Source organism: Asterias rubens, chromosome 2, assembly GCF_902459465.1.
Source record: "Asterias rubens chromosome 2, eAstRub1.3, whole genome shotgun sequence".
NCBI classification, from domain to species: Eukaryota; Metazoa; Echinodermata; class Asteroidea; order Forcipulatida; family Asteriidae; genus Asterias; species Asterias rubens.
In genome coordinates this window covers 8,640,893-8,664,702 of record NC_047063.1, presented here as the reverse complement: position 1 = coordinate 8,664,702, position 23,810 = coordinate 8,640,893, and the positions used below count along the sequence as shown (strand labels likewise).

General features: G+C 39.8%; 1 protein-coding gene across 2 annotated transcripts in view; it reads right to left on the bottom strand.

Moving 5' to 3' along the window:
* Positions 1-3,629: 3,629 nt before the first annotated feature.
* LOC117306203 (stabilin-2-like) overlaps positions 3,630-23,810 on the bottom strand; it is an 84,083-nt gene continuing 63,902 nt past the window's right edge. The window contains exons 45-60 of one of the 2 annotated variants that reach the window (XM_033790889.1): positions 23,326-23,412; positions 21,816-21,956; positions 20,902-20,958; positions 20,283-20,412; positions 19,427-19,576; positions 18,486-18,698; positions 16,714-16,904; positions 15,932-16,079; positions 14,874-15,049; positions 13,227-13,346; positions 11,919-12,050; positions 10,859-10,981; positions 9,486-9,644; positions 8,235-8,390; positions 6,116-6,180; positions 3,630-4,490 (exon numbers count right to left, since the gene is read on the bottom strand). In XM_033790889.1, coding sequence (XP_033646780.1) covers positions 6,157-6,180; positions 8,235-8,390; positions 9,486-9,644; positions 10,859-10,981; positions 11,919-12,050; positions 13,227-13,346; positions 14,874-15,049; positions 15,932-16,079; positions 16,714-16,904; positions 18,486-18,698; positions 19,427-19,576; positions 20,283-20,412; positions 20,902-20,958; positions 21,816-21,956; positions 23,326-23,412 — 2,007 coding nt within the window. In that variant the 3' untranslated portion in view covers positions 3,630-4,490; positions 6,116-6,156. The remainder of the gene's footprint in view (positions 4,491-6,115; positions 6,181-8,234; positions 8,391-9,485; positions 9,645-10,858; positions 10,982-11,918; positions 12,051-13,226; positions 13,347-14,873; positions 15,050-15,931; positions 16,080-16,713; positions 16,905-18,485; positions 18,699-19,426; positions 19,577-20,282; positions 20,413-20,901; positions 20,959-21,815; positions 21,957-23,325; positions 23,413-23,810) is intronic. The other variant, XM_033790890.1, reaches the window with a different exon arrangement.

The following is a 23,810-nucleotide window of genomic DNA, read 5'->3' as shown; positions in this document are numbered from 1 at the left end:
TATGACGTCATTCACCGCATGAAGCCCAAATTATGTACGGAAGGCAATGGTGAACTGGCCAAATTTTGTGCGCTTTAAAAAGCAAGTTTGGGCGTAAATGAAATATGTAAAGCGCCACCAAGCGACGTGCATTTATTCAGTTTATTTTTTTGTAGTATGTCGTCTGCTACATGTCGTCTGCTGCAACAAAAAGTTGTTTTTTGAAAAAGGGCACTGGACATTTGATTTCATTCCAAAATTACAAAAAGGAAGGTTTCAAATTCTTACTTGTTGGGAGTGGGGGTGGGGGGGGGGGGGTAATTTGTTAAGATAATTCCAACAAGGGAACTTGGCAGACTCTCACAAAGAACGTCAAGCTGGCAACAGCCAAAACCTCATGCAAACATTGGTTTTATGCCTATGGTTATGAATAGCACAAACAGAAATTGAGATTCCATAACTAGACAAGAATACATATTCTAGTCATTGTGAAGTCAGTGGTTAGCTTGGTAGGATTCGAACCCACAACCTTGTGATTGCAAGTCCTGCAGTCTAACCACTTGACCACGTTGACCTTTGATACTTGCAGACTCAAATATCTTTACAACTTTCTTGTAAGTTCTACTCCTACCATGTAATGGCAGGCCTGTATGCTTCGGTTTTGACAAGGGCACCAAGGCATCCATCTTTGTTGAAGGGCACCTACCTTACAAGGAAAATTGTAAATTTCTACTGGAGCATTTCAAGGGCATCAAAAGCAAAAATTTTATGCTAAGCAAATTTGTGTGCTAACCAGCTCTATGAAATTGGGCCCAGGCCTGTAGTGGAAATAAAGGGAGCAATCTATGACATACATGCAACTGCACTGGCCCACTATAAGTTCAAATCCCTATGGGTGAATTATATACAAATTTTCCCTTACAAAATATTGGTTGTTGGAATTTGTGCATGACCTGTGTTTTACGGCTGGCTGTGTCACGTGGATTTTACGCCTTCTATTTTTTATATAACTCTGTGACTCCTCCATACATCATACAATTCAGACAAATTCTGTCGACAAATGAAACAAACAATTAAACAAACAAACTAATGAATAAACTAAAGAAACAGTCCGATCTAGTCAGAATTTCATTTTACATGCATTCATGCTTTAATATTGCTTATAAAAATATCAATGGCATGTACAAGTGAAATTTAAGACAACAGATCAATTATTGGAATATCTTTCAGGAAAATTACCATAAGTTTATAGTATTAATGCAGCCCTCCCCCCCCCCCCCAATATTCTTACCTTCCCATAGTCTTCAGTAAACAACGATTTAAACAAAAGTTGTGATACCAATTAGCTTCATATTTCACTAAAGTGACAAAAATCCTCAATAAAAAATCTAGCATTCTCATTATTGATAATCTATTCCAAATCATTGTTAAACTTGGAACTGTGGCCTGTGAGATATTTCCATATTACACTTAAAAAAATACCTCTTTATACAGTTTTAAAAACATATACTTTAGGAATGGCTAATGAACCTAACAGAGTGTTTCTCGAAGGCTTAAAGAGTAATTGTGACTTTTAGTCATGGAAAATGTGATTAAGCTTTTGCCTTCCACAAAACAAATTGAAGATTCTTAAAAGAACTTTGCTGAATAATAGGGATTAAAATGTATATTTGTACTAAAATATAAAAGATTGCAAACGACACCATATTTCTATCAAACCCAAATAAGCATTTTTACCAATGTGTAAATTATAACTGAAACAAGTTAAACTCATGCAACAAGCAGCTTTTAGAATGTGCAAATAAATAGCAAGGTGTGAACATTCAAATCATACTAAAATATGTAATTTCAGAGTTAAAAGAAAAACCAATTATATAAAAAAAAGTACATAATCCAACCCCACATTAAGTTTAAAAAAAAAAAGGAATGAAAAGGGCCGAATTTCATGGCTCTGCTTACTGCCAAATTCTGTGCTTACGATCAGCATTCTGTGCAAGGGCTGAGTTTCTGCGCTAGCTGTGTAAGCGAAGAATGCCTAGCAGCGTGGAGTACACACACGCGTAAGAAAAGTTCCCTGCTTACCCGTGAAATGTGGAGGTGTCGTAGCCGAGCGGTTAAAAGCACTGCCACCGAACTCAAGCTCTGACCTATTCAAGGGAGCGTGGGTTCGGGAGTCGTGACACTTGTGTCCTTAAGCAAGACGCTTAACCACTGCTTCATGCTTTGGATGGAACGTAAAGCTGTAGGTTGTTATAAGAACTATCAATGCACGTACAAGACCCCAGTACACACTTATCGCAAAGAGAAGGGGTTCGTCCTGGTGTGTTTGGCAGTGCGACTATCTTCAATTATGAAGGCTGCACTAGAAGGAAGAAGAAGAAGAAGAAGAAATATGCTTGACTTAAGGGCGGAATTTCCTGCTTCTGTAAGCGCCAATTTGCTTACGGTAAGCTGAGCCATGAACTTGGACCCTGCTACTAATTTAGTTACCAATTTAATTACATTCAATGTTCACCTTGGTCCAGAATTCAAACCAAAGAAGAAGAATTTCCTGTCTCTACAGTATGACAGTTATGTTGTTTTTTGATGGTCGACAGAATTTTGTTAAATCGTCAGTATTGCATTTATGTTGTGAGAAATTAGAAAAATCCATGCAGCTGAAATTACGAACAAATCTACAAAGAAACAAAAACCAAAAACTTGATACCTGTAAACCAGAATTTAAATAAGTTAAATATACAAATCATAAAAAGTAAAACATGCATTACTGGTCTTTTGACCCAAACATAACCTCATTCGAACCGCTGTTATTGCACTTAATGGTAAAGCAAAAAATTAATATCGAACAAAATTAAACAGAGTGGTGCTCATTAAACACACAGGCTCAAAATTTGAATATGAGCAACTGACACAATTCAATAATTTGATAGTATAAAACATTGTGAGAAACTGCTCCCTCTGAAGTGACATGTTTTTTGAAAAAGAAGTAATTTTTCCACTAATTTGATTTAGAGACCTCAGAATTAGATTTTGAGGTCTCGAAATCAAGCATCTTAAAGCACACAACTTCGTGTGACAGGGTGTATTTTCTTTCATAATTATCTCGCAACTTGGCCGAACAATTGAGCTCAAATTTTCACAGGTTTTTTATTTAATGCATGTGTTGAGGTACACCAAGTGAGAAGACTGGTCTTTGACAATTACCAAAAGTGTCCAGTGTCTTGAAGAAAAACTTTTAACAGCTGGAAACAAACAGACATTTTTTATCCACTATACTCAGTATTCATGCATCTTTTGTTTAGTATCAAATACACCCGGCTTTTTCTTCGAATCCACCATACTGTACACAGAATAAAAAATACCACCCAATAAGACCCCAAAATCTTTACACTTTTTCTTTCAGTTGCATATTTCTAAAAAATAACAATAATTTCGAGGCTTCATATTAAAAATTTACAATGTCTAAATTAATTTTATGGTATAAACATCTCTTGGGAATTAAAACAAATGGTAGACAACTTCCTTTTTAAGAAATGGGGAGAGTTTCACTGTGGGCCCAATGTCATTGAGCACAAAAAGTAGCTTAGCATAACAAAATTATGCTTACCAGAATAAGGTTACCAGACAAAGTATCATGTGACATGTACAATTTCTGACTGGTATCCTGATTATTTCTGCTAAGCAATATTTTCAATTAAGCAGTTCTACAAAATTGGGCCCTGTTCATAGGAAGACATGTTACAGACCAGCAGTCAGCTCTGTATTATACCTTGCATGCCAACAATATAAATACATTAAATTTTGAAAAGGGACCAGACTCTTTTTAGTGTTGTTGTTTAATGAGAGCTTCTTAAGCACAAAAAGTAAATTCCCGGTAAGCACAAGACAGTTTTTCTTTACATGATACCACAACCAGCCAAAATAGCATGTCACGTACCATTTCTGGCTGGTGCCCTGCATATTTTTGCAAAAAATTTGTTAAGCAATGTCTGCTTATAAGCAGCTCAATGAAATCGGGCCCAGCAGCCAACTTAACAAAACAAAGGATTAATCCCATCTCGAGTAAGGAGGAGTAACTCGTCCTAACTTAGGATGGGTTCAATTGGTCGTAACGCTATGGATACGGAACTTAACTCATCCTACATGTACAAGTCCTAGGACTAACCCTAAGTTAGGAAGATTTTGTGAAATTGACGGCTGGTTGGTTACATTATAGCTTCACTGCAATCATGTAGATTTTCAAATTTTGTTCCTGAGAACATAGAAAGATTGGTTGTTTTTCAGGGGACCTTTCTGCAGAAATCAGGGAAAGTTGTCGGCTCCGAACAGCTCTCACTTCACTCCCTGGGTAGACATTTCCAAGAAACGCTTGGCGGACAAAAAAAGTCACATTCTCCTGTCTTGTGTCCTCTTTGGATACAGCTACAAAATGCCCGGCCGGAGTTTTTAAAACTATTTTACAAATAATAGCACCCTGTTGTGAAGCTCTTCAAAACTCTGTTTTATAACGTCTGAAAGCAAAAGAGTTTTATACATGTTAATTTCTAACACCTTGACAAAATATTGATTGCAGACTATCACAATGACTGAATTTTTAAAGCAAAAGCAAACAGAAAAGGTGTTAGTAATATGGCAACAATTGCAAAATTATTTCTTTAAGATTTGTGGTCACATCCTGAGCGTAAAAATGGCAACATTTTTGTCAAACACAAAATTACTTCAATTTCATCTTGAACACCAAAAAATGTTGAGCCTTTAATGTTATAAATGGCTACGGTCCAATAGACTGATCCACTGAGCTCCGCTCCATTGCATATTGACCAATCACAACGCAAAGAAGGTCTGACAAATAAGGTCCGACATGCGTGCGCATATCTTGGTGCGCGCGCATAGTTGTGCAGAAAGGGCATTGGAGAGCCCCACGTGTTCTTGCTCATACATGCGTCGTGGGCGGAGCCTACTGGATCGGTCTCTTAGTCGGCAACAGGCAGCTTCGTGCGAGAGCAGTGATTTTGTGGAAACCTGAATAATTGCAACGCCATCACGACTCGACTATCTCACCGTGGCAAACCATTAACAACTTGTCCACACGTCAAATCAATGCAGAGTACTCTCCATCAAGGGGAACTTTAAAGGCAGTGGACACTATTGGTAATTGTCAAAGGCTAGCCTTCACAGTTAGTGTATCTCAACATACGCATAAAATAACAAACCTGTGAAAATTTGAGCTCAATTGGTCGTCGAACTTGCGAGATAATAATGAAAGAAAAAACACCCTTGTTACACAAAGTTATGTGTGTTTAGATGGTTGATTTCGAGACCTCAAGTTCTAATCTTGAGGTCTTGAAATCAAATTCGTGGAAAATTACTTCTTTCTCGAAAACTATGGCACTTCAGAGAGAGCCGTTTCTCGCAATGTTTTATACCATCAACCTCTCCCCATTACTCGTTACCAAGGAAGGTTTTGTGCTAATAATTATTTTGAGTAATTACCTATAGTGTCCACTACCTTTAAGAGCAAGTTTGAGTGCGAGCTTTTTAGTCGACATGTGATTGACCACTGACCAGCAATGTTCATGCGTAGTGAACATACTTACAGGAACAACTCGTTTGGAAGTCTAGTCAACCCTCGATATGGTATTTAACACTCCATTGCATTCGCATTTGTGCTGTAGTGTCACTGGTGCCCTTCTGGACTTTACACATTTTAGCATGGAACAGGCTAACTGGACCATGGAAGGAACCATTGTCATGAGGCCACTTCCAAATGGTCGACCACAGTAGTCAACCAATGGTCGACCAGCCTGGGTTCGAGGCAAAAAATTTGTATTCAACACTGCATTGCCTTCCGTGTTTTCCCTCTTATACCACTGGTTCCCCTCTGCGCTTTACACATGTAAGCATGGAACAGGCTCTCGGGACCATGGAAGGAACCATGGTCCAGAGGCTGGTTCAAAATGGTTGACCACAGTAGTCAACCAATGGTCAACCAGCTTGGGTTCGAGTCAAAATGGTCAACCTTTAGTGAACCATGGTGCTCACTCGAACTTGCTCATGGTCGCCTTTTAATGATTCTAAAACAACAGTGGGCTCTCTATTAAGAGTTAAGGTTATAGAGCACATAATAGTTAATTACCTCGCACCAATTAAACATGTTAATGTTGCTGGCTGTTGATCTTAATAAGCTCTGTTGTAATCAAGCTGGAAAGAATGAAAGGACAGAGAGAGGAAAAGAGTGACGAGATTTGAAATGTTAAAGCAGGTGCAATTCTACAATTAAACAAGAGGGGTTAGTGAATGCCTCAAATTATTTTTTCATTCTCCCCAACAAAGTGAAAGCAAGCATGAGTTTTATTTAAAAGGCAGAGGAAACCTTTGGTTTTTGGAATTGTTCGATTGTTTTTAATCCTATATATTTGGTTTGCGATAACACCATGTGTGTATCTACTTGCCCGTAGACACACACATAATGTTATCGCAAACCAAATATGTATTGATACCTCACCATGCAATGCCTCAAATCATATGTTTTAATCCTAGGTAAATGTAGAAGTATACAATAAAGCTAAAGTCTGAAAATTTCATTTCAAAAGGTGGTTGCGTTTTTGAGACATCGCCAGAAATCCGGAGCATATATGTCCACACAGGAAGAATAATCCTTCAGATATACCGCAGTACGTGTTCTCAGATTCAAATTTGGGGGCACATAAATTTATATCTTTTTGCATTAACCATATTACTTTGAATGTTTTTCAAAATGCTTGATTCTATTGAACACTGCTGTAGACTTGTACCAAAGGTGTGATTGCCAACAACGTATACCTTCCCTTTTAAGGATCTATTAAGAATTTGCTTTCCTCGGTTTCAGCAGAAGACACAAAGATGATGTGCAGCTCTTAAAGACACTGGACACTATTGGTAATTGTCATAACAAACCTGTAAAAATTTGAGCTCAATTTGTTGCCGAGGTTGCGTGATAATAATGGAACACCCTTGTGACTCGAAGTTGTGTGCTTTCAAAAATCAGATGCTTGGTTTCAAGACCTCAAAGTCTAATTCTAAGGTCTCAAAATCAAATTCGTGGAAAATTACTTCTTTCTCGAAAACTATGTTACTTCCGAGAAAACCGTTCCTAACAATGTTTTATACTATCTGCAAGAGCTCCCCATTACTTGTTACCAAGTAAGGTTTTATGTAAAAAATTATTTTGAGTAATTATTACCAATAGTGTCCACTGCCTTTAAGAAACAACACTTCTCTAAACAGATTTTAATCACATGTTTGTTCTTTGTAATCCTATTAAGTTCCTTAAACTACTTTGTTAGCAATCAATGCACGCTTTTGTATCTAAGCACAAACACACAGTATAAGTTTGCCACTAAAGTTAGCATTAAAACACTTGTTATGGCATCATTAAAAACAAATGTGCTTGGCACTCACAATCACTACATTATTAGCTTATAGAGATTTACTTACAGAAAATCAGGGCAGAGCTAGCATTATTTTATGTTAGTGGAGCCATCTAGCTACCGGGCAATCTCGGTGGTCTAGTGGGTAAGAAACTGCTCTAATTTCAAAGGTTGTGGGTTTGGCGCCCTCCCAAGTAATATGTAGGTGATATCTGTTTTTAACAGAGCTCGGGAAAGTACTGAGTATACAGTCCTAACACAGATCGGTGTTAGGGTAAAACCAAACTGACTATTATTTATACCCAATGCAAATTTAGCATCTACATGTATTAAGTCGATGCGGTACCCGCTGCTAAAATATAGGATTCGAACTGCCTGTAGCTACCAAGCAATCTCGGTGGTCTAGTTGGTAAGACAATGCGATAGAATTTAAAAGTGCAAAGGTTGTTGTGGGTTTGAATCCCACCCGCCTAATATGACTGTGATTTGTTCACAGAACTCGGGAAAGGATACAATGCTAACACACATCAGCCAAAGGGTAAAGCCAAATTAATATATTTTTGTCCCCGTTGCATATTTAACATATTAAATCTTTGTGGTACCCATTGCTAAAACATAGGATTCAAACTGCCTCTAGACACCGGGCAAACTCGGTGGTCTAGCTAGTAAGACACTGCTCTAGAATTGAAAAGGTTGTGGGTTTGAAACCCTACTGAGTAATATGCCTGTGATTTTTGTTCACAGTACTGGGCAAAGAAAACAGTGCTAACACACATCGGTGTTAAGAGTAAAACCAAAATGAATCCACTTTGAAATGGTTTGGCCTTTCCTTTTTACTGGACTTACCTCTGCAAAACCTACTGTATCGTCGTCCATGCCAGCCAATTCAAAAGATCTCTTGTGGAATGTTGGATTGGGGAAAGTTGGCTCCGAACTCTCTTCGTCTTCGTCTATCGTATCACCGTGGCAAGCAAACGTTACATTTCCCTCATCGTTATCTCTCTGGTTTGTAGAAAAAAATTAAAGGTACATAATATTTAGCAACCTGGGCCCAATTTCATGGCTCTGCTTAAGATCATGATTCCCCGCTTACGTAGAAGCACCAAATTTCAGCGCTAGCCTTGTGAGCATAGATTGCCTCATAACGTTGAGTACGCATGCGCAGAAGCCAAAAACCACAGAATTCCCTCCTTCGTAAGCGCCGATTCCGTGGTTACGGTAAGCAGAGCCATAAAATTGGGCCCAGATGTTTTGATAGCAGAGTCATTCTGTGGTTTGAACTCAAAAGGCGTTTCTACGGCAACATATCCACAGTCAAGACCCAAAAGCTGGATACACCTATAGGACATCACTTCAATCTTCCTAATCACTCCATTTCTGACATGATTTTACAGGGCAATAGAGGCACTAGGCAACCACAGAGAGACTGTTCGCTATTTAAGTAAGCCTTCAGACCATTTAACCCCATGGTAAAAAAAAATTTACTTCTCATTTTCCCCACAGATATCCCCCCTTTTAGCCTGTGCCTCATACATAAACTTATTACCTTTTCTCCCTCTTCCTACCCTTGATATTATCCTTTGTGTTTCCATCTTTATGTGGTCAAACCAGGGCCCAAGTTCATAGAGCTGCTAAGCACACAAATTTGCTTAGCATGAAACTTCTTCCTTGATAAAAACAGGATTACCAACCAAATTTCCAGCTGTTGCATATTGCTTGTTACTGGTATTCAGCTGTTGCTTGCTTATCCTGAAAATCATGTGGAAATTTGGTTGGTAATCCTGTTTTTATTAACGAAGAAATTTCATGCTAAGCAAATTTTTGTGCTTAGCAGCTCTATGAAATTTTGGCCCAGGCGCCAAGTTCGACCCAAATAGCGTCAACTATATATAGGTGCCTGATAAACAGACGAACAATCTCTTTGTGGTTTCCTAGTTTGAAATTAGGAAAGCAAACTTTTTCCAGAAGGGGAGAGATGCTCAAATTTATAGGTCATAATTCTCGTTGAGGATTTCTCAAAACTTCGAGAGAGGATTGTTTTCCAAAGAAGTTTTTTAAAACAAAAACTGGCACCTGACTAATTGTCCATTAACTTACCACACGATATCGTGAGACGACTTGTCTGGAGTCAGCGTTCTTTTTTCTTCTTACTTTTATGACGATGATAAAAATGACAATGAAGATGAAGATGACGACAAAGATTGTGATGAGGACACTGGCAAAGAGTCTGCTACCAGACAGCTTAGCTGATGAATTCTGAAGAAGAAGCAACATTTCTAATAATACTAAAAATAATGATAACTAGTTCTTATATAGACGATGTGACCTGTGACACCACATGTTTACAAAAGAGCCACCAAGCTTTGTACACAGCCTAATGAAAGAAAACATGAAATCTTATATTTTATAGAGATTGCACTGTCCAGTTCCTATCAACTTTTACATCAGTGAAATGGCGCTTTACATCAGTGAAATGGTCATTGGGCCAAAAACATTCCTTTTACATTTCTCAGCTCCCTGGAGAGTATACAACCTGGGCAACCGTAGCGCTCCAAAGGTTTTCTTCTACACAACATCAACCTCTACCCTTCGCAAACCTCAGGTCCAAAAATACAAATGGTTTTATGGTGGGCCTACAAACTTTCAAAGTTTTAGTTTGACTGTGTTTAAATGCCTTCTTGGAATACATTGTAGCACCGGGCTACTTATCATCTTGCCTTGCTCTCTACCAACCGCCACTCTCAAGCTTGCGATCAGCTTCTAATACCACACGCCTAACCGAACACTCAACCATCAGAACACAACCGGACTTTCTCCTTTATTGCTCCCCGAATATGGAACAACCTCCCAGTCCCCATTAAAAAATTGCAACTCTTTGCCAATGTTCAAGAAAACTCTTAAACTGTTTCCAAGTGCAATATGCATTGGTTTGTTCACTTTATAGCGCTTTGATCTTATCTGGACAAGTGCTTTATAAAAATGCTCTGTTGCATGTATGAATAATTCCAACCATAAAGGCAGGGGATCAGTGGAATATAAACACAATATCGGACCCCCAGCCGTGACACTTAACCATTGCTTCGTACTTCGGATGGGACGTTAAGACGTTTGTCTAATGTGTTATGTAACGCATGTAAAAAAAAACCAGTGCACTTATCGAAAAGAGAGAGGTGTTCCTGGTCCGATCGGCAGCACATTGCGCCACAGCACCTTGTATAAGCATTACATGGTGCTATCAAAATTAGGTCTCATAATTCCAAAGTAGTCCCACATCTGGTAGGAAATACTGTATGTCACAGCGCCAGGAGAGTCACTGGGTGACGGACATGTGCGGTATATAAGAAGCCACAATTATTAGGGGTTTCGGCCTAACAGCCCCTCTGTGTTCGTTTTTACGAACACTTAACCTCTAGTTATTATTATTATTATTGTTATTACAAAAGAATACTGGAAAGTTTCTTGCTACTTACAGAAATATCATCTGAAGACTTTGGTTTAATAACCTGGATTGGAAGTGACATGATGTGTAAGATACCGTTGGTGGTAGGAATGTCAAATACTGCAATTGGTACGCCATTGATTCTCACTGATTTCTGTCAAAGAAGGAAAACAATTATATCGAAAACTGAGTCATGTTTACAAAAATTCCAAGAACAGTTTTCTTATTAATACAATTTCGATTTGTGTGTTATCTTACAAATTTGTTAATAATAGTATTGCCAGTTTTAAACAAACTTTAAAACATGGGAATACGACGCTTCTCTTTTTTTGTAAAGAAACCCCATTTACAAAGAAACCACACACTTGGGCCCAATTTCATAGAGCTGCTTATATGCAATGTGACCTCTGACATCACATGTTTACAAAAGAGCCACAGAGCCTGGACTTCCTGCAGGCACTATTTGTACACAGCCTAATGGAGGAAATCATAAAATCTTGTATTTTATGAAGATTGCACTGTCTATTTCTTATCAACTTTTGATTTGATGAAAGGGGGCACATCTCAAAACTTGTCCAGTTTTTACTTTCATAACTCTTGGTTTTATGTGGAAATTATGACACAAAATGTCAACTTTTCCATATGACCTGTGCAGTATCTTGCCTGCCAGAATACTCAAAGAATGTACAAGGTCACACTTATTGTAAACAAAGTTCACATGGTCTATATGGTCTATAAATGGCTGATTTTGCTCTTTCTGTGCAAGAATTGTACAGTCTATAATTGCATTCAGTTTCTGCAGACAAGAGCAGAAAGGGGGAGGGAGATATTTTGGGAAAGCAAATAAAAGATGTCTGTGTCAGAAATCATTTCATTGACATGTGTGTTAAGTCAAGTTCTTCCTCTATCTTTGCCCGTCTAGAATACTATCAGGCTTCTTGTGTACCAGTCGGTGAATTTCATTGGTTGAACGGGTACAGAATTCCAGCTAGCTGGTACTCATGTACACAACAAGATCAGGCATTAACACTGGTGTTACCAGCAATAAGGGTCAAAGTTGAAAACGGGCCAGTATCTAGGAGGATACTTACATCCGCTTTGGCAATGTCCACCACCAGCTTGCCCTGTGACCACGAGATCATGTTACTCCCGTTAACTAGCTGGTTCCTAAGCAACATCTGATCCGTTACTATGTGGTTACCAATCAACATACCAGTGAAGGTCTGAAACGAAGAAGAGATGAACACAAAAAATTAACAAAAAAATTCCCAGAGTCAAAATTGTTTTGAGGCTTTGAGGCATTGCATAGTGAAGCATTTCATTGTACCAGACATTGTTCAAATACAATTCTAAAATGGCTTATTTAACAACCCAAAGGTCGATTTCCCAAGGTAGTCCAAACGAGATGGGCCGATAAGCCGTTGGTCCTAGAACTCTAGTCGTAAGATAGGACCACGGTTACCCCAGCGCACTTTAAAGGCAGTGGACACTATTGGTAATTATGAATTTGAGGTCTCGAAATCAAGCATCTGAAAGCACACAACTTAGTGTGACAAGGGTGTTTTTTCTTTCAAAATTATCTTGGAACTTCGAAGACCGATTGAGCTCAAATTTTCACAGGTTTGTTATTGTGGTATATGTTGAGATACACCAAGTGAGAAGACTGGTCTTTGATAATTAATACAAATAATAATAATAAAAACCATTCTTATATAGTACATATCACCATGAGGTCCCTATGCGCTGTAAAAAGAAATCAACAATTACTGTACAAAGTAAACAGATATGTTTTTAAGTGGGTTTTGAATTGTTTAACAACCTCTAGAAGACTGTTCCATAACTGAACTGCTGCATACTGGAAAGAGCGGGAACCGTACGACTTGGTTTTGATAACTGGCGGAGTCAGAAGGGATTTATTTGAAGATCGCAGATTCCTGGTTGTTTTGTACTCCCGAACTAAGCTTATAGTGTCAAGTGTCTTTTACACTGTCCCTGCCTAAGTCCCTACTCCACAGGCCCTGCCAGTTCAAGAATACCCCAGGGCTTTACCGCTTACCCCAACTCCAAAGCTGGGGTCGCTATTCCCAGGGGTATGCCCATTTGATGGGGAAGATCAGGGGTAAAGCGATTCAAGTGTGAAAAGGCTGCTCATTATTCCCCGGGGTTGCCCCTAGGGAAATAGACTAGCGTGAAGTAGGGCTTTTTAGTTATGTCCATTGGAATGGCTATCCCAGCTTTGAAGTGTGTCAAGTAAGCCATTATGAGTGTTTATTTTTCTCCAGGAGAGTGTGAAACAAAACTTGGGGGGTGGTGGTGCACAGGGCTAAAATTCCCCCAGGACTATCCTGGGAATGTGCGCAGTAGTGTAAACAGAGCTTATCAGAGAGATCTCCACTTACGGTGTTAGCTAATTCCGCAGAGTTGACTGGGATAAATAGGGTGAGTTTAGAGTTGGCGTTCATCAGGGAATCTGCTAGCTTGTCTCCTGCTTTGGATTGCTTTGCAAACCAAACGAGCGCCTAGTGGATCAAGAAGAAGTAAAATAGCATCGTCATCAGTCATAAAGCAAAATTGTGCATACAATCTGCTCATTGCTACAAGGTCATTAAATGTAATTCATAAATACCTCAGACAGTTTCGCTATTCCTATTGATGGAGAGCGCGACACGTGGGGGTGTTTAAACGGTTGATAATGACCAGCTGGAGCTGTTTATAACCGGTTGTTTTCGGATACGTTTAAATTCATACTATGCGCAGGAATGAATATCCGAAAACTGTCTCAGTCATAAAAATGCAACACACGTACAGAGCTCAACAACGTCGAAGTTTTACAGAGTTTCTTACTTTATTGCTCCTTTTAACCAAAAAGGCATTTATGAATGGGAATAAAAGAGTAGTGAATTCGGCTCGGGCCTTTATCGCATGGCCAAGACCCTGCAAAGTTTTAAACAGCAGTTTAAGAACTCTTTTATTCCCTTATTTCATACTTAAGATAATCAAAAAGTTGATAAGTGGAAAAAGGTAAAAATGAAAACAAAGTCACGAAGTAAAGTTTTTCTTAGAAAGTTTCTTTTTCCTGCAACTTCTTTGGAGACCACTCTTGATCAATAAACTTTTTTACCAGGAGCTCAAAGTCTGAAAAAGCAATTTAAAAAAATCTATACAAACTGCACTAGTTGACCTTACAGTTGATGACATAATCAATTTCAAAACTGGGCGGCCAAGTCGATTTGCAAGGCTACGCGACACCCTGCCTTCAGCAGTTACTTTGGCTTCCCGTCAAAGAGAGAGTAACTTTTAAAGTTTTAGTTACTGTGTTTTAGTCTGCGATCAGCTTCAGACACCACACGCCTAACTGAACACTCAACCATCAGAACACTCTCATCTGCTCACAGTGCCATACTTTCTCCTTTGTTGCTCCCCGAATATGGAACAACCTCCCAGTACGCATCAGAAATTGAAACTCTTTGACATTGTTTAAAAAAAAAACTAGAAACTTCTTTGTATCTGATGTCATTTGTTGTAGTGTAGTTCCTTTGGGTTTGCTCTTTCAGCGCTTTGATCTTGATATAAAAAAAAACGCTTTACAAATATTCTATTAAGAGTACTATAAGTATTAATATGAATAATAAACTTGCGGGTACAACCATGAATTAAATCTCTTTTGAGGAGTAGTGGCTCTAAAAAGAGCCGGTTTCGACGTTTCGAACAGTATACTCTGCTCGACCACTCCTTCAAAAGAGATTTTACCCATGGTTGTACCAGCAAGTTTACTGTTCATATTTATATATATAGTTACTCTTATTCTCCACACCGTGACCATGCAAAGCTTCAAACACCATTTAAATATTCTGTTGTACGTATGTATGTACATGTACATGTATGTAATTCAATTCTAAATTTACATCCATAGCGGTGATGGAAAGACAAATTAAATGGAGAGAAGACAAGGATGGAAGTTTCATTTTTTTTACATGTGGTTACCAGTGATCAAGACAGACAGACAGACAGACAGACAGACAGTAACAAAAGCGTAAACCACTCACTTGATAGAACATGGATAAATTCCTCATGTTGGACAGAGTCTCCTTTGCGTTACCGTTACACAACACTCCAGTCCCGTTGTAGCCTTCTTTGCATTGGCATCTCACACCGGTAGAGGGCGGCAGACCCTCCCCATCAAAGGGTTGTCTACCCGTAGGAAGGGTTTGGGGCGGACCAACTGGAGAGGGCCAGATAAAGATGGTATAATACATGGGATTTGAGGCATTGCTTGGCGAGGTATCAATGTTTGGTTTGCGGTAACACCATGTGTATATCTACTTATAATAATAATAATAATAACTAGGTAGATTATGTTCTTTAGAATAATCGTCTTTCGATAGCCCCATAAAACATGCGCATGACCTCAGTGTAGTACATTGTAGTATGTTTCACATTGCAAAGGGGGTCTATTGATTTCTAGAGGCCCCTTGCACAACGCAAAACGCACCTCCGAACAATGTGCGTCAGTTTGAGAGTCACGTTTTTTGTGCATATGTTTGTGCAAATGTGTTACTCCCGAAATGGACAGGATAGGTGCAAGTGAGTGGGCTGCGAATTGTGCAATGGGTCTTTATATTCTAATGCCATGGAGTAAATATTTCAGAATTTGGGAGACTTCTCGGGAGAGCTGCTACCTAGGCAGAAGGTAGGAAATCGGGCGGGATTAATACTTTCAAGACCAATTAAGAACCCAATCTGCGGAAGTAAAGTTAATAGCGAGAAGTCCACTCGATCCACTAAGCGGTAGTAGAATATACAGCAGGGCAAATTCTCTAAAGAACATAATACACATCAAGCAAGTAGATATACACTTGGGAAAATGACTTTGCCCCAGTTGGACACACAGGCGGTAAATTATTATTTTGGGAACAATGCTGCAAAGCGACCTATAATTATCCATATTGGATAACAATCTGTCCAACATTAAGATTTGGAGCGTTAAAGCAGTAAATACATTACAAAATAAAGGCCAATAACGATCTTTGTGTGTGGTATAGAAATGGAAAAACAAATCTTTATCAGCTACAAAATTTTTGTACCCTATTGTCCAATCACTTACCAGGATTATTAGTGCCATCTATACAGATGGCATTTATGTGACATCCCCCATTATCAATGGAACATCCTTGGCCGGGTCTGTTGTTTGGTTCTGAACAGACTATTCCATCTCCCTGAAGAGGGGGGATACATGTGCAAGATCTGGCATTCTTTTGAGAGAAAAATGTGAAAAGAGAATTGTGAATGGTTTTTAGCAAACATTATAAGGTTTTCTTTGGCAATGATGAATTTATTAGGGAAACAAAAAGAGAAATATCAAGATTAGTTCACCCTCGTCATTAACGATTTCTTTTGACAGAAAAACAGCAGCTGATCTGAGGCATCTTGCCAGCCAGAAAATGCTATAGAATGCATGAGATCACTCTTTGAAGAGCTTTAAGCAGAAAATGTTGCTACACAATTATCCACTTAGCAGGAAACCAGTCACAAATACTACAAGTGAAATCAGAATTTGGCTTGTAACCTTATTATTGTTAGCAAAATTGTGTGTGCTAAGCTACTGTCTGTGCTTAGGCATGCAGCTGAGGGCCCAATTTCATTAAGTATCTTTCATGCTTGACAAAAATTGATAGGGGCACCAAACACAAATATGCAAACCTCGTGCAATTTTGGCTGGTAACCTGTTTTTGCCCAAGAGAAACTTTTCTGTGCTTTGCAAGTTTATGTGCTTACAGACTTTATGAAATTCGGCCCAGGAGGCAAAAGTGGATTCTGCTTTAATAGCAAAAATTGGAAACCGGTAGAGGTCGCTTTATGTCATGAATTCAGATGTTAAGAACTCACCGGACCAGTTAGCTTGCACATTGCATCCTGATGACATTCGCCATTGTTCACCATACAGGGGTCTACGGGCTGGCAAACATGGCCGTCACCTTCGTAGTTGGCATGGCAACGGCAATCAGCTTCCGTGCCAACCTGGGTACAGTTGGCATACATACTACATCCGCCATTGTTGTTGATGCATTGGTTGATTACTGAGAACAAACAAAATGGAGTTATTTTTGTAAACAGCCGCATCAATAAAGCAATAAGGGGATAATGTATTAAAGGCACTGGACACTATTGAAAATTGCTCGAAATATTTATTAGCATAAAACCTTTCTTGGTAATGAGTTATGGGGAGCTGTTGGATAGTATGTGAGAAACGGCTCCCTCTAAAGTAACAGAGTTACCAAAGAAAGAAGTTATTTTCCACGTATTTGATATCGAGACATCAAAATAAGGTTTTGATGTTTTGAAATCAAGCATCTGAAAGCACACAATTCAGGTGACACCGGTGTTTTTTTATTATCTGGCAACTTCGACGACTAAGTCAGCTCAAATTTTCACAGGTTTGTTATTTTATGCATATGTTGAGATACACCAAGTGAGGATACTTGTCTTTGAAAATTACCAATAGTGTCCAGTGTCTTTAAGGGTGATGAGAGAAATCTTCCTCTTACCTCATACCAGGGCCCAACTTCATGGCTCTGCTGACCATTTGCAAAGAATCGGCGCTTGCGGAAGCAGGGCATTCTGCGCTTACTTCAAGCATATTTCGCAGGTTAGTTGGGAATTTTGGCTAGTGAGTATAGGTGTTCTAGGCTTACACAACTAACGCAGATTGCGCATGAAAGTAGGTGGAGAATATTGATCGTATGTGCAGTAGGCCCTGAGACTTTGTACACAAAATTCCTCGGCCTTTAGAATTTCCCAATGATTTTGCACATGCAATTACACCCAGCGCATTACTCTCAGCCAATGTTAGCCTATCAGGCGTGCGCAATTCATCAAAGATGTCCAAACTATTAGAATATCTACCTGTGCATGAGTACCACTGCCACAGTATTTCGGCCTGCACTGGCACTGGTTCCTCTGACGACACACTGGAGGCAATAACCAAGGAGCATGGAGGCAATGACCAGGGGCACAGAGACAATGACCAGGGGCATGAAGGCAATGACCAGGGGCATGGAGGCAAGGACCAGGGGCATGGAGGCAATGACCAGGGGCATAGAGGCAAGGACCAGGGGCATGGAGGCAATGACCAGGGGCATGAAGGCAATGACCAGGGGCATGGAGGCAATGACCAGGGGCATGGAGGCAATGACCAGGGGCATAGAGGCAATGACCAGGGGCATGGAGGCAATGACCAGGGGCATCAAGGCAATGACCAGGGGCATAGAGGCAATGACCAGGGGCATGAAGGCAATGACCAGGGGCATGGAGGCAATGACCAGGGGCATGGAGGCAATGACCAGGGGCATAGAGGCAATGACCAGGGGCATGGAGGCAATGACCAGGGGCAAGAAGGCAATGACCAGGGGCATGAAGGCAATGACCAGGGGCATAAGGGCAATGACCAGGGGCATGGAGGCAATGACCAGGGGCATGGAGGCAATGACCAGGGGCATAGAGGCAATGACCAGGGGCATGAAGGCAATGACCAGGGGCATGGATGCAATGACCAGGGGCATGGAGGCAATGACCAGGGGGCATGGAGGCAATGACCAGGGGCATGGAGGCATTGAAGTCTTACCACTTTACCAAATAGACCAAACTATGAGAATATCTACCTGTACATGAGTAGCCACTGCCATAGTATTCCGATCGACACTGGCACTGATTCCTCTGACGACACACTGCGTTCATGTGACACGGTGGGTCACAGACTGGTATCACAGACAGCTGGGTCTCACATTGAATGCCGCTGTAGCCTGCATCACAGAAACAGTGGCCGGTACCAGACACACCATCTTCACATTGACCATTTCTTGTGCACTGACACTCTGGAAATAACACAGATAAAGTTCTTTGGTAGTAAATTAACACCCGTTTCAGACAGGCCCTCCAGAGTTGGGCCGAACCAAATTCTGAATTAAGTACATGCAAAGTTTGACGGCTGAAACAGTCGGGAGCAACTGGACGCGCGAGATGTGGAAAGATCAACTGTTGCAGTTGTTCGGAACGACTCCAGAGCGCCTTCGTTCCAGACGTCGATCTGGTCATGAGCTGAGCCAATGTAAATATTCGCCTGTCTGAAACCAAACCTATTTGGTTAGGCCCGACTCTGGCGCAAATCTGTGCAAAAAGATAATTTCTTGCACTCTTAAAAATGCAGCTAATTCCATGGACAATTTTTTTATTGAAACGCCATTAGGTTTGTTCATGCAGTTATCTGCAGCTGCTAAAAGTAGAAATCCATTGGGGCTTAGCAGAGACTCAAACCAACGATTCCCTGCTTTGTGATTTGTCTTTTGGAAACGGAAGAATGCAAAATCAAACGAGTTAACAACTTGTTAACATCTAAAGGTCTAACCTAATTGAATAATATCAGAAACTTACTTGGCAACGAGCAACAGAGAGCTGTTCGGTAGTATAAAACATTGAAACATTATGAGAAACAACTCCCTCTGAAGTAAGGTAGTTTTGAGAAAGATGTACTTTATCACTAAAATGTTTGAATCTCAGGTATCTGAAAGCCCTTATAACCAATAACTAAAGCTCTGGGTCTTACCGTCACAATCTGGTCCATATCGTCCACGTTGACAGAGTTCACAAGCTACGCCAGTAAATCCCTGATCGCATAGGCAACTCCCGCTACCAGTGTAAGTGTCGTCGCAAACCCCACGCCAGCTGCATGGATTACGCACACCCCCTGGACACTCTGTGTGGGAAAAAGGCATTGCAACAAATTTTGAGTCATTAGCAAACTTGACATCACTCGCATGAGTGTTCCCCGAGCAAACAAAGTTCTAGGTCAAAAAGCTTTTAGTGTAGCTGGGCCAATGATTTGGAACAATCTCCCTACTGCCATTAGGTTAGGGAATCTGTTAAGGCCCGGTCCCACTGCAGCGATAACGAAAACGATAACGATCACGACGCAAAGAAAACGCATTCTATTGGTCGAATTGCTCCACGCAGAATTCGCACACGCTCATTCAAACAATGTAATGCGTTCTCTTTGCGTCATTATCGTTATCGTTCTCGTTATCGCTGCAGTGGGACCGGGCCTTTACTCTATCTGCACTGCGCAAAGTGCTAAAGACTCACCTTTTTCCATGTTAATTTCTTTCTAGTGCACCGAGATCTTGATGGAATAGGGCCTTATAAATTGTAATTGTTTTGTTGTTATGTTACTGATACTGTTACTACATGAGAAGTACATAATAATAATAAATAATAATAATAAGACTTGTAATGCGCACATATCCACACTGCTGGGTGTTCAAGGCGCAGTAAAACCAAAAACAAAAACAAAAACAAAACACAACACAAAGAAAAACAGACACAACAAAATTAGTCATTCAAAACCTGTGACATAAGATAAGTTTTGAGAAGAGAGAGAGAGAGACAGAGAGAGAGACTCTTACCTCGACAGTCAGGACCATAGTGTCGCTCACAACATCTCGGCTCTCTCTTTTGTCTGAGACAACGTTGTACGCATCCACCCTGATAGTCAAACCAGCCAACCGAATAGAAGCAATCTGGCAGGTTACCACCCTTTGAAACAAAAACAAAATCAGCAAAAACCAACGTTAACATATTATTCATGTTTGTTCACTGTAAACTAATACACCCATTAGTGTAAAACACAAGGAGTTGTCGGCAACAAGCAGCTTGTCAAGTTCACAAGGAGTTAGGACTAGTCCTAACCTAGGAGATATTAAAAACTCAGTTAGGGCAAGTAACTCGTCCTAACTCGAGACTAGTCTTAACTCTTTGGGAAATCCTACCAAAGAGTACAAGTGTCATGACCCGGATTCGAACCCACACTCTGCTGTTAACAACACCAGCCATCGATTTCACCAAACCGAGTAACTCGTCCTAACTTCGTGAAATCGGCGACAGAGCTTGGGTTCGGTGAACTAGACCGCTCGGCAACAACACGCCAAATTTATTTCAGCATAGTGCTAAGATTTGTTTTCTTTGTGATATTTCCACACTTTTGCTGGATGTAACAAGAGATGCGAGTTATCTAGGGATACTTACAACTGGTACAGAGCCTGGTGGGCATTGGATGGTTCGGCTGCAGGAATGACAGTCTGTCTGTTCAGTTGAAGAAAAGAAAAAAACAGGCAACAAATTTTTAGCTCGTACAACTTTTCCATCAAAAAGGTTGTAGGTTAGCTTATTATTAATATTCTTATATAATTACTTCTAGTGATGAAACCACGAATGTCTTACAAGTGAACTTAATCACTCGCAAGCCTGAGGAAACCTGTAAACAACGGTGCTTGCAATGTGAACCAGAGACACCGGGGTTAACCACTAATCTTACACGATAAGTGTTCTGGATTCTTATTTTTGCACTGCACGCCAATTTTTTATGGAGTAATATTTTTGACTTAAAAATTGGTCGCCCGAGTTAGTTCCCAAAGTCAAAGGAAAAACACGTAATTTAGACTTATTTGTGTGGATCATTTTATAACAAACAGTTACAAACACTTTTCATAATAATAACAATAATAATAATAATAGACCAATCCGCCCGATCCAGGGCAACGTGTCCCTTAAAACAAACCAAGATTTATTTGGACAAAACACACTGTTGAAAATTTCAACCCTTTTTGGCCTGTTTTGGCTTGTTTCTCCATACTGATATTTCTGACAAACAACCCATTTAGCTTGATCACATTACAATTTTTGAGGAGCACTTGATTTATTTACCAGAAAGTTCCAAACAATTATCAAAGGATTATTAGGAAAACCAGTCCAAGGCAAAATTCCATAGAGCTGCTTGACACGTTTCAGCTTAGCAGAAATGAGCAGGATACCAGTCGCAAATTGTACATGTGACAAGGTAGTTTAGCTGGTAACCTTATTCTGGTAAGCATAGTTTTGTTGTGCTAGGCTGCTTTTTGTGCTACAGCAGCTCTATGAAATTGGCCCCGGCTATTACTCACTGTGAACGTGATGTTCTGTATATCGTCACATCTCCCTCCGATGCTTGGAGGTTCCAGCACTGTGTCCAGTCCATAGAATAATCCATCACGATATGCCGTCTCAAACTCAACGATCTTACTGTCTCCATTAACCAGCACGCCCTGCAAATAAAAACATGTTAAAGGCAGTGGACACTATTGGTAATTACTCAAAATAATTTTTAGCATAAAACCTTTCTTGGTGACGAGTAACGGGGAGAGGTTGATGGTTTAAAACATTGTGAGAATCGGCTCCCTCTGAAGTGCCATAGTTTTTGAGAAAGAAGTAATTTTCCACAAATTTGATTTCGAGACCTCAGACTAAGAACTTGAGGTCTTGAAATCAACCATCTAAACGCACACAACTTTGTGTGACATGGGTGTTTTTTTCTTTCATTATTATCTTGCAAGTATGAAGACCGATTGAGCTCAAATTTTCACAGGTTTGTTATTTTATGCATATGTTGAGATACACCAACTGTGATAGTCTTTGACAATTACCAATAGTGTACACTGCCTTTAAAGGGTTTGGGTCCTTTATTGAGACACCCAAACAACACAGCGTCCACAGATTTATCTTTTGAATTTACACGGTTTAAAGATAATGGTGGTAGAAAGCTCCTCTTAAATATACCTTGCTAAGGTGAGGTAGTTTTTGAGAAATGAGTAAAGCGATTTACCCAAAATAATTTTCTACACGATAAACTGAGTGGGACTCGAACCAACGACCCATGTGCTGGCACTCTACTTATACTGGCCCCCTTTAAAGGCAGTGGACACTATTGGCAACAACTCAAAATAATTATTAGCATAAACCCTTAATTTGTAAGTAGTAACGGGGAGAGGTTGATAGTATAAAACCTTGTGAGAAACGGCTCCCTCAGAAGTGATGTAGTTTTCAATAAAGAAGTAATTTTCCACGAATTTGATTTTGAGACCTCAAGTTTAGAACTTGAGGTCTCGAAATCAAGCATCTGAAAGTACACAACTTCATGTGACAAGGGTGTTTTTTCTTTCATAGTTATCTCGCAACTCCGACAACCAATTTAGCTCAAATTTTCACAGGTTTGTTATTTTATGTACATGTTGAGATACACCAAATAAATAGACTGGATTTTGACAATTACCAATAGTGTCCACTGCCTTTAAGTTCTATAGCATGGGTTGAGAAGATACAAACTTACTTGGTTCCTTTGGCATGCGATACTTATATTGGCCCCCTGTATGTTCTATAGCATAGGTTGAGAAGATATCAATATACCTGGTTCATTTGGCATGCCATACTAATATTGGACGCTTGTAAGTTCTATGGCATGGATTGAGGAGATATAAATTTACTTGGTTCATTTGGCATGCCATACTAATATTGGACCCCTGTAAGTTCTATAAAATGGGTTGAGAAGATATTGACTTACTTGGTTCATCTGGCATGCCATACTAATACTGGACCCTTGTTAGTTCTATAAAATGGGTTGTGAAGATATTAACTTACCTGGTTCATTTGGCATGCCATACTAATATTGGACCCCTGCAAAGTAGCTTCACGTATTTCCCTTGTCGCCATCTGAGTTGTCTGAATCTAAAACAAGAGTATAAAGAATTTTTTCATTTTGTATTTAATATTAATAGTAATGGTAACAAGCTTTCAATTGCACTCTACTTTGTCCAAACAATTGAATTATTTCACATTTGTTCCTGAATAGAGGTGTTAATCGAATCTGTCTTATTTAGGCTCTCACACTGCTCGAGTCGGGGAGGGTTCAAGTCAAAACCTCATTGAACTCTTGGTGGCAGCAGACACTCCGGTTGTACCTGGATTGTACTTTGCTGCCTAGCGACGAGTTTAAGGGTTTCGCTACACAGCTATCATCTCAACAGTCACAGGTTATTGGGACTTTTACTTTTCGAAGCGCTTGTACAAATGAATGCTGCTAAACTTGTACGAAAATTTTCAAGGTACCACCACACACTGCGGTG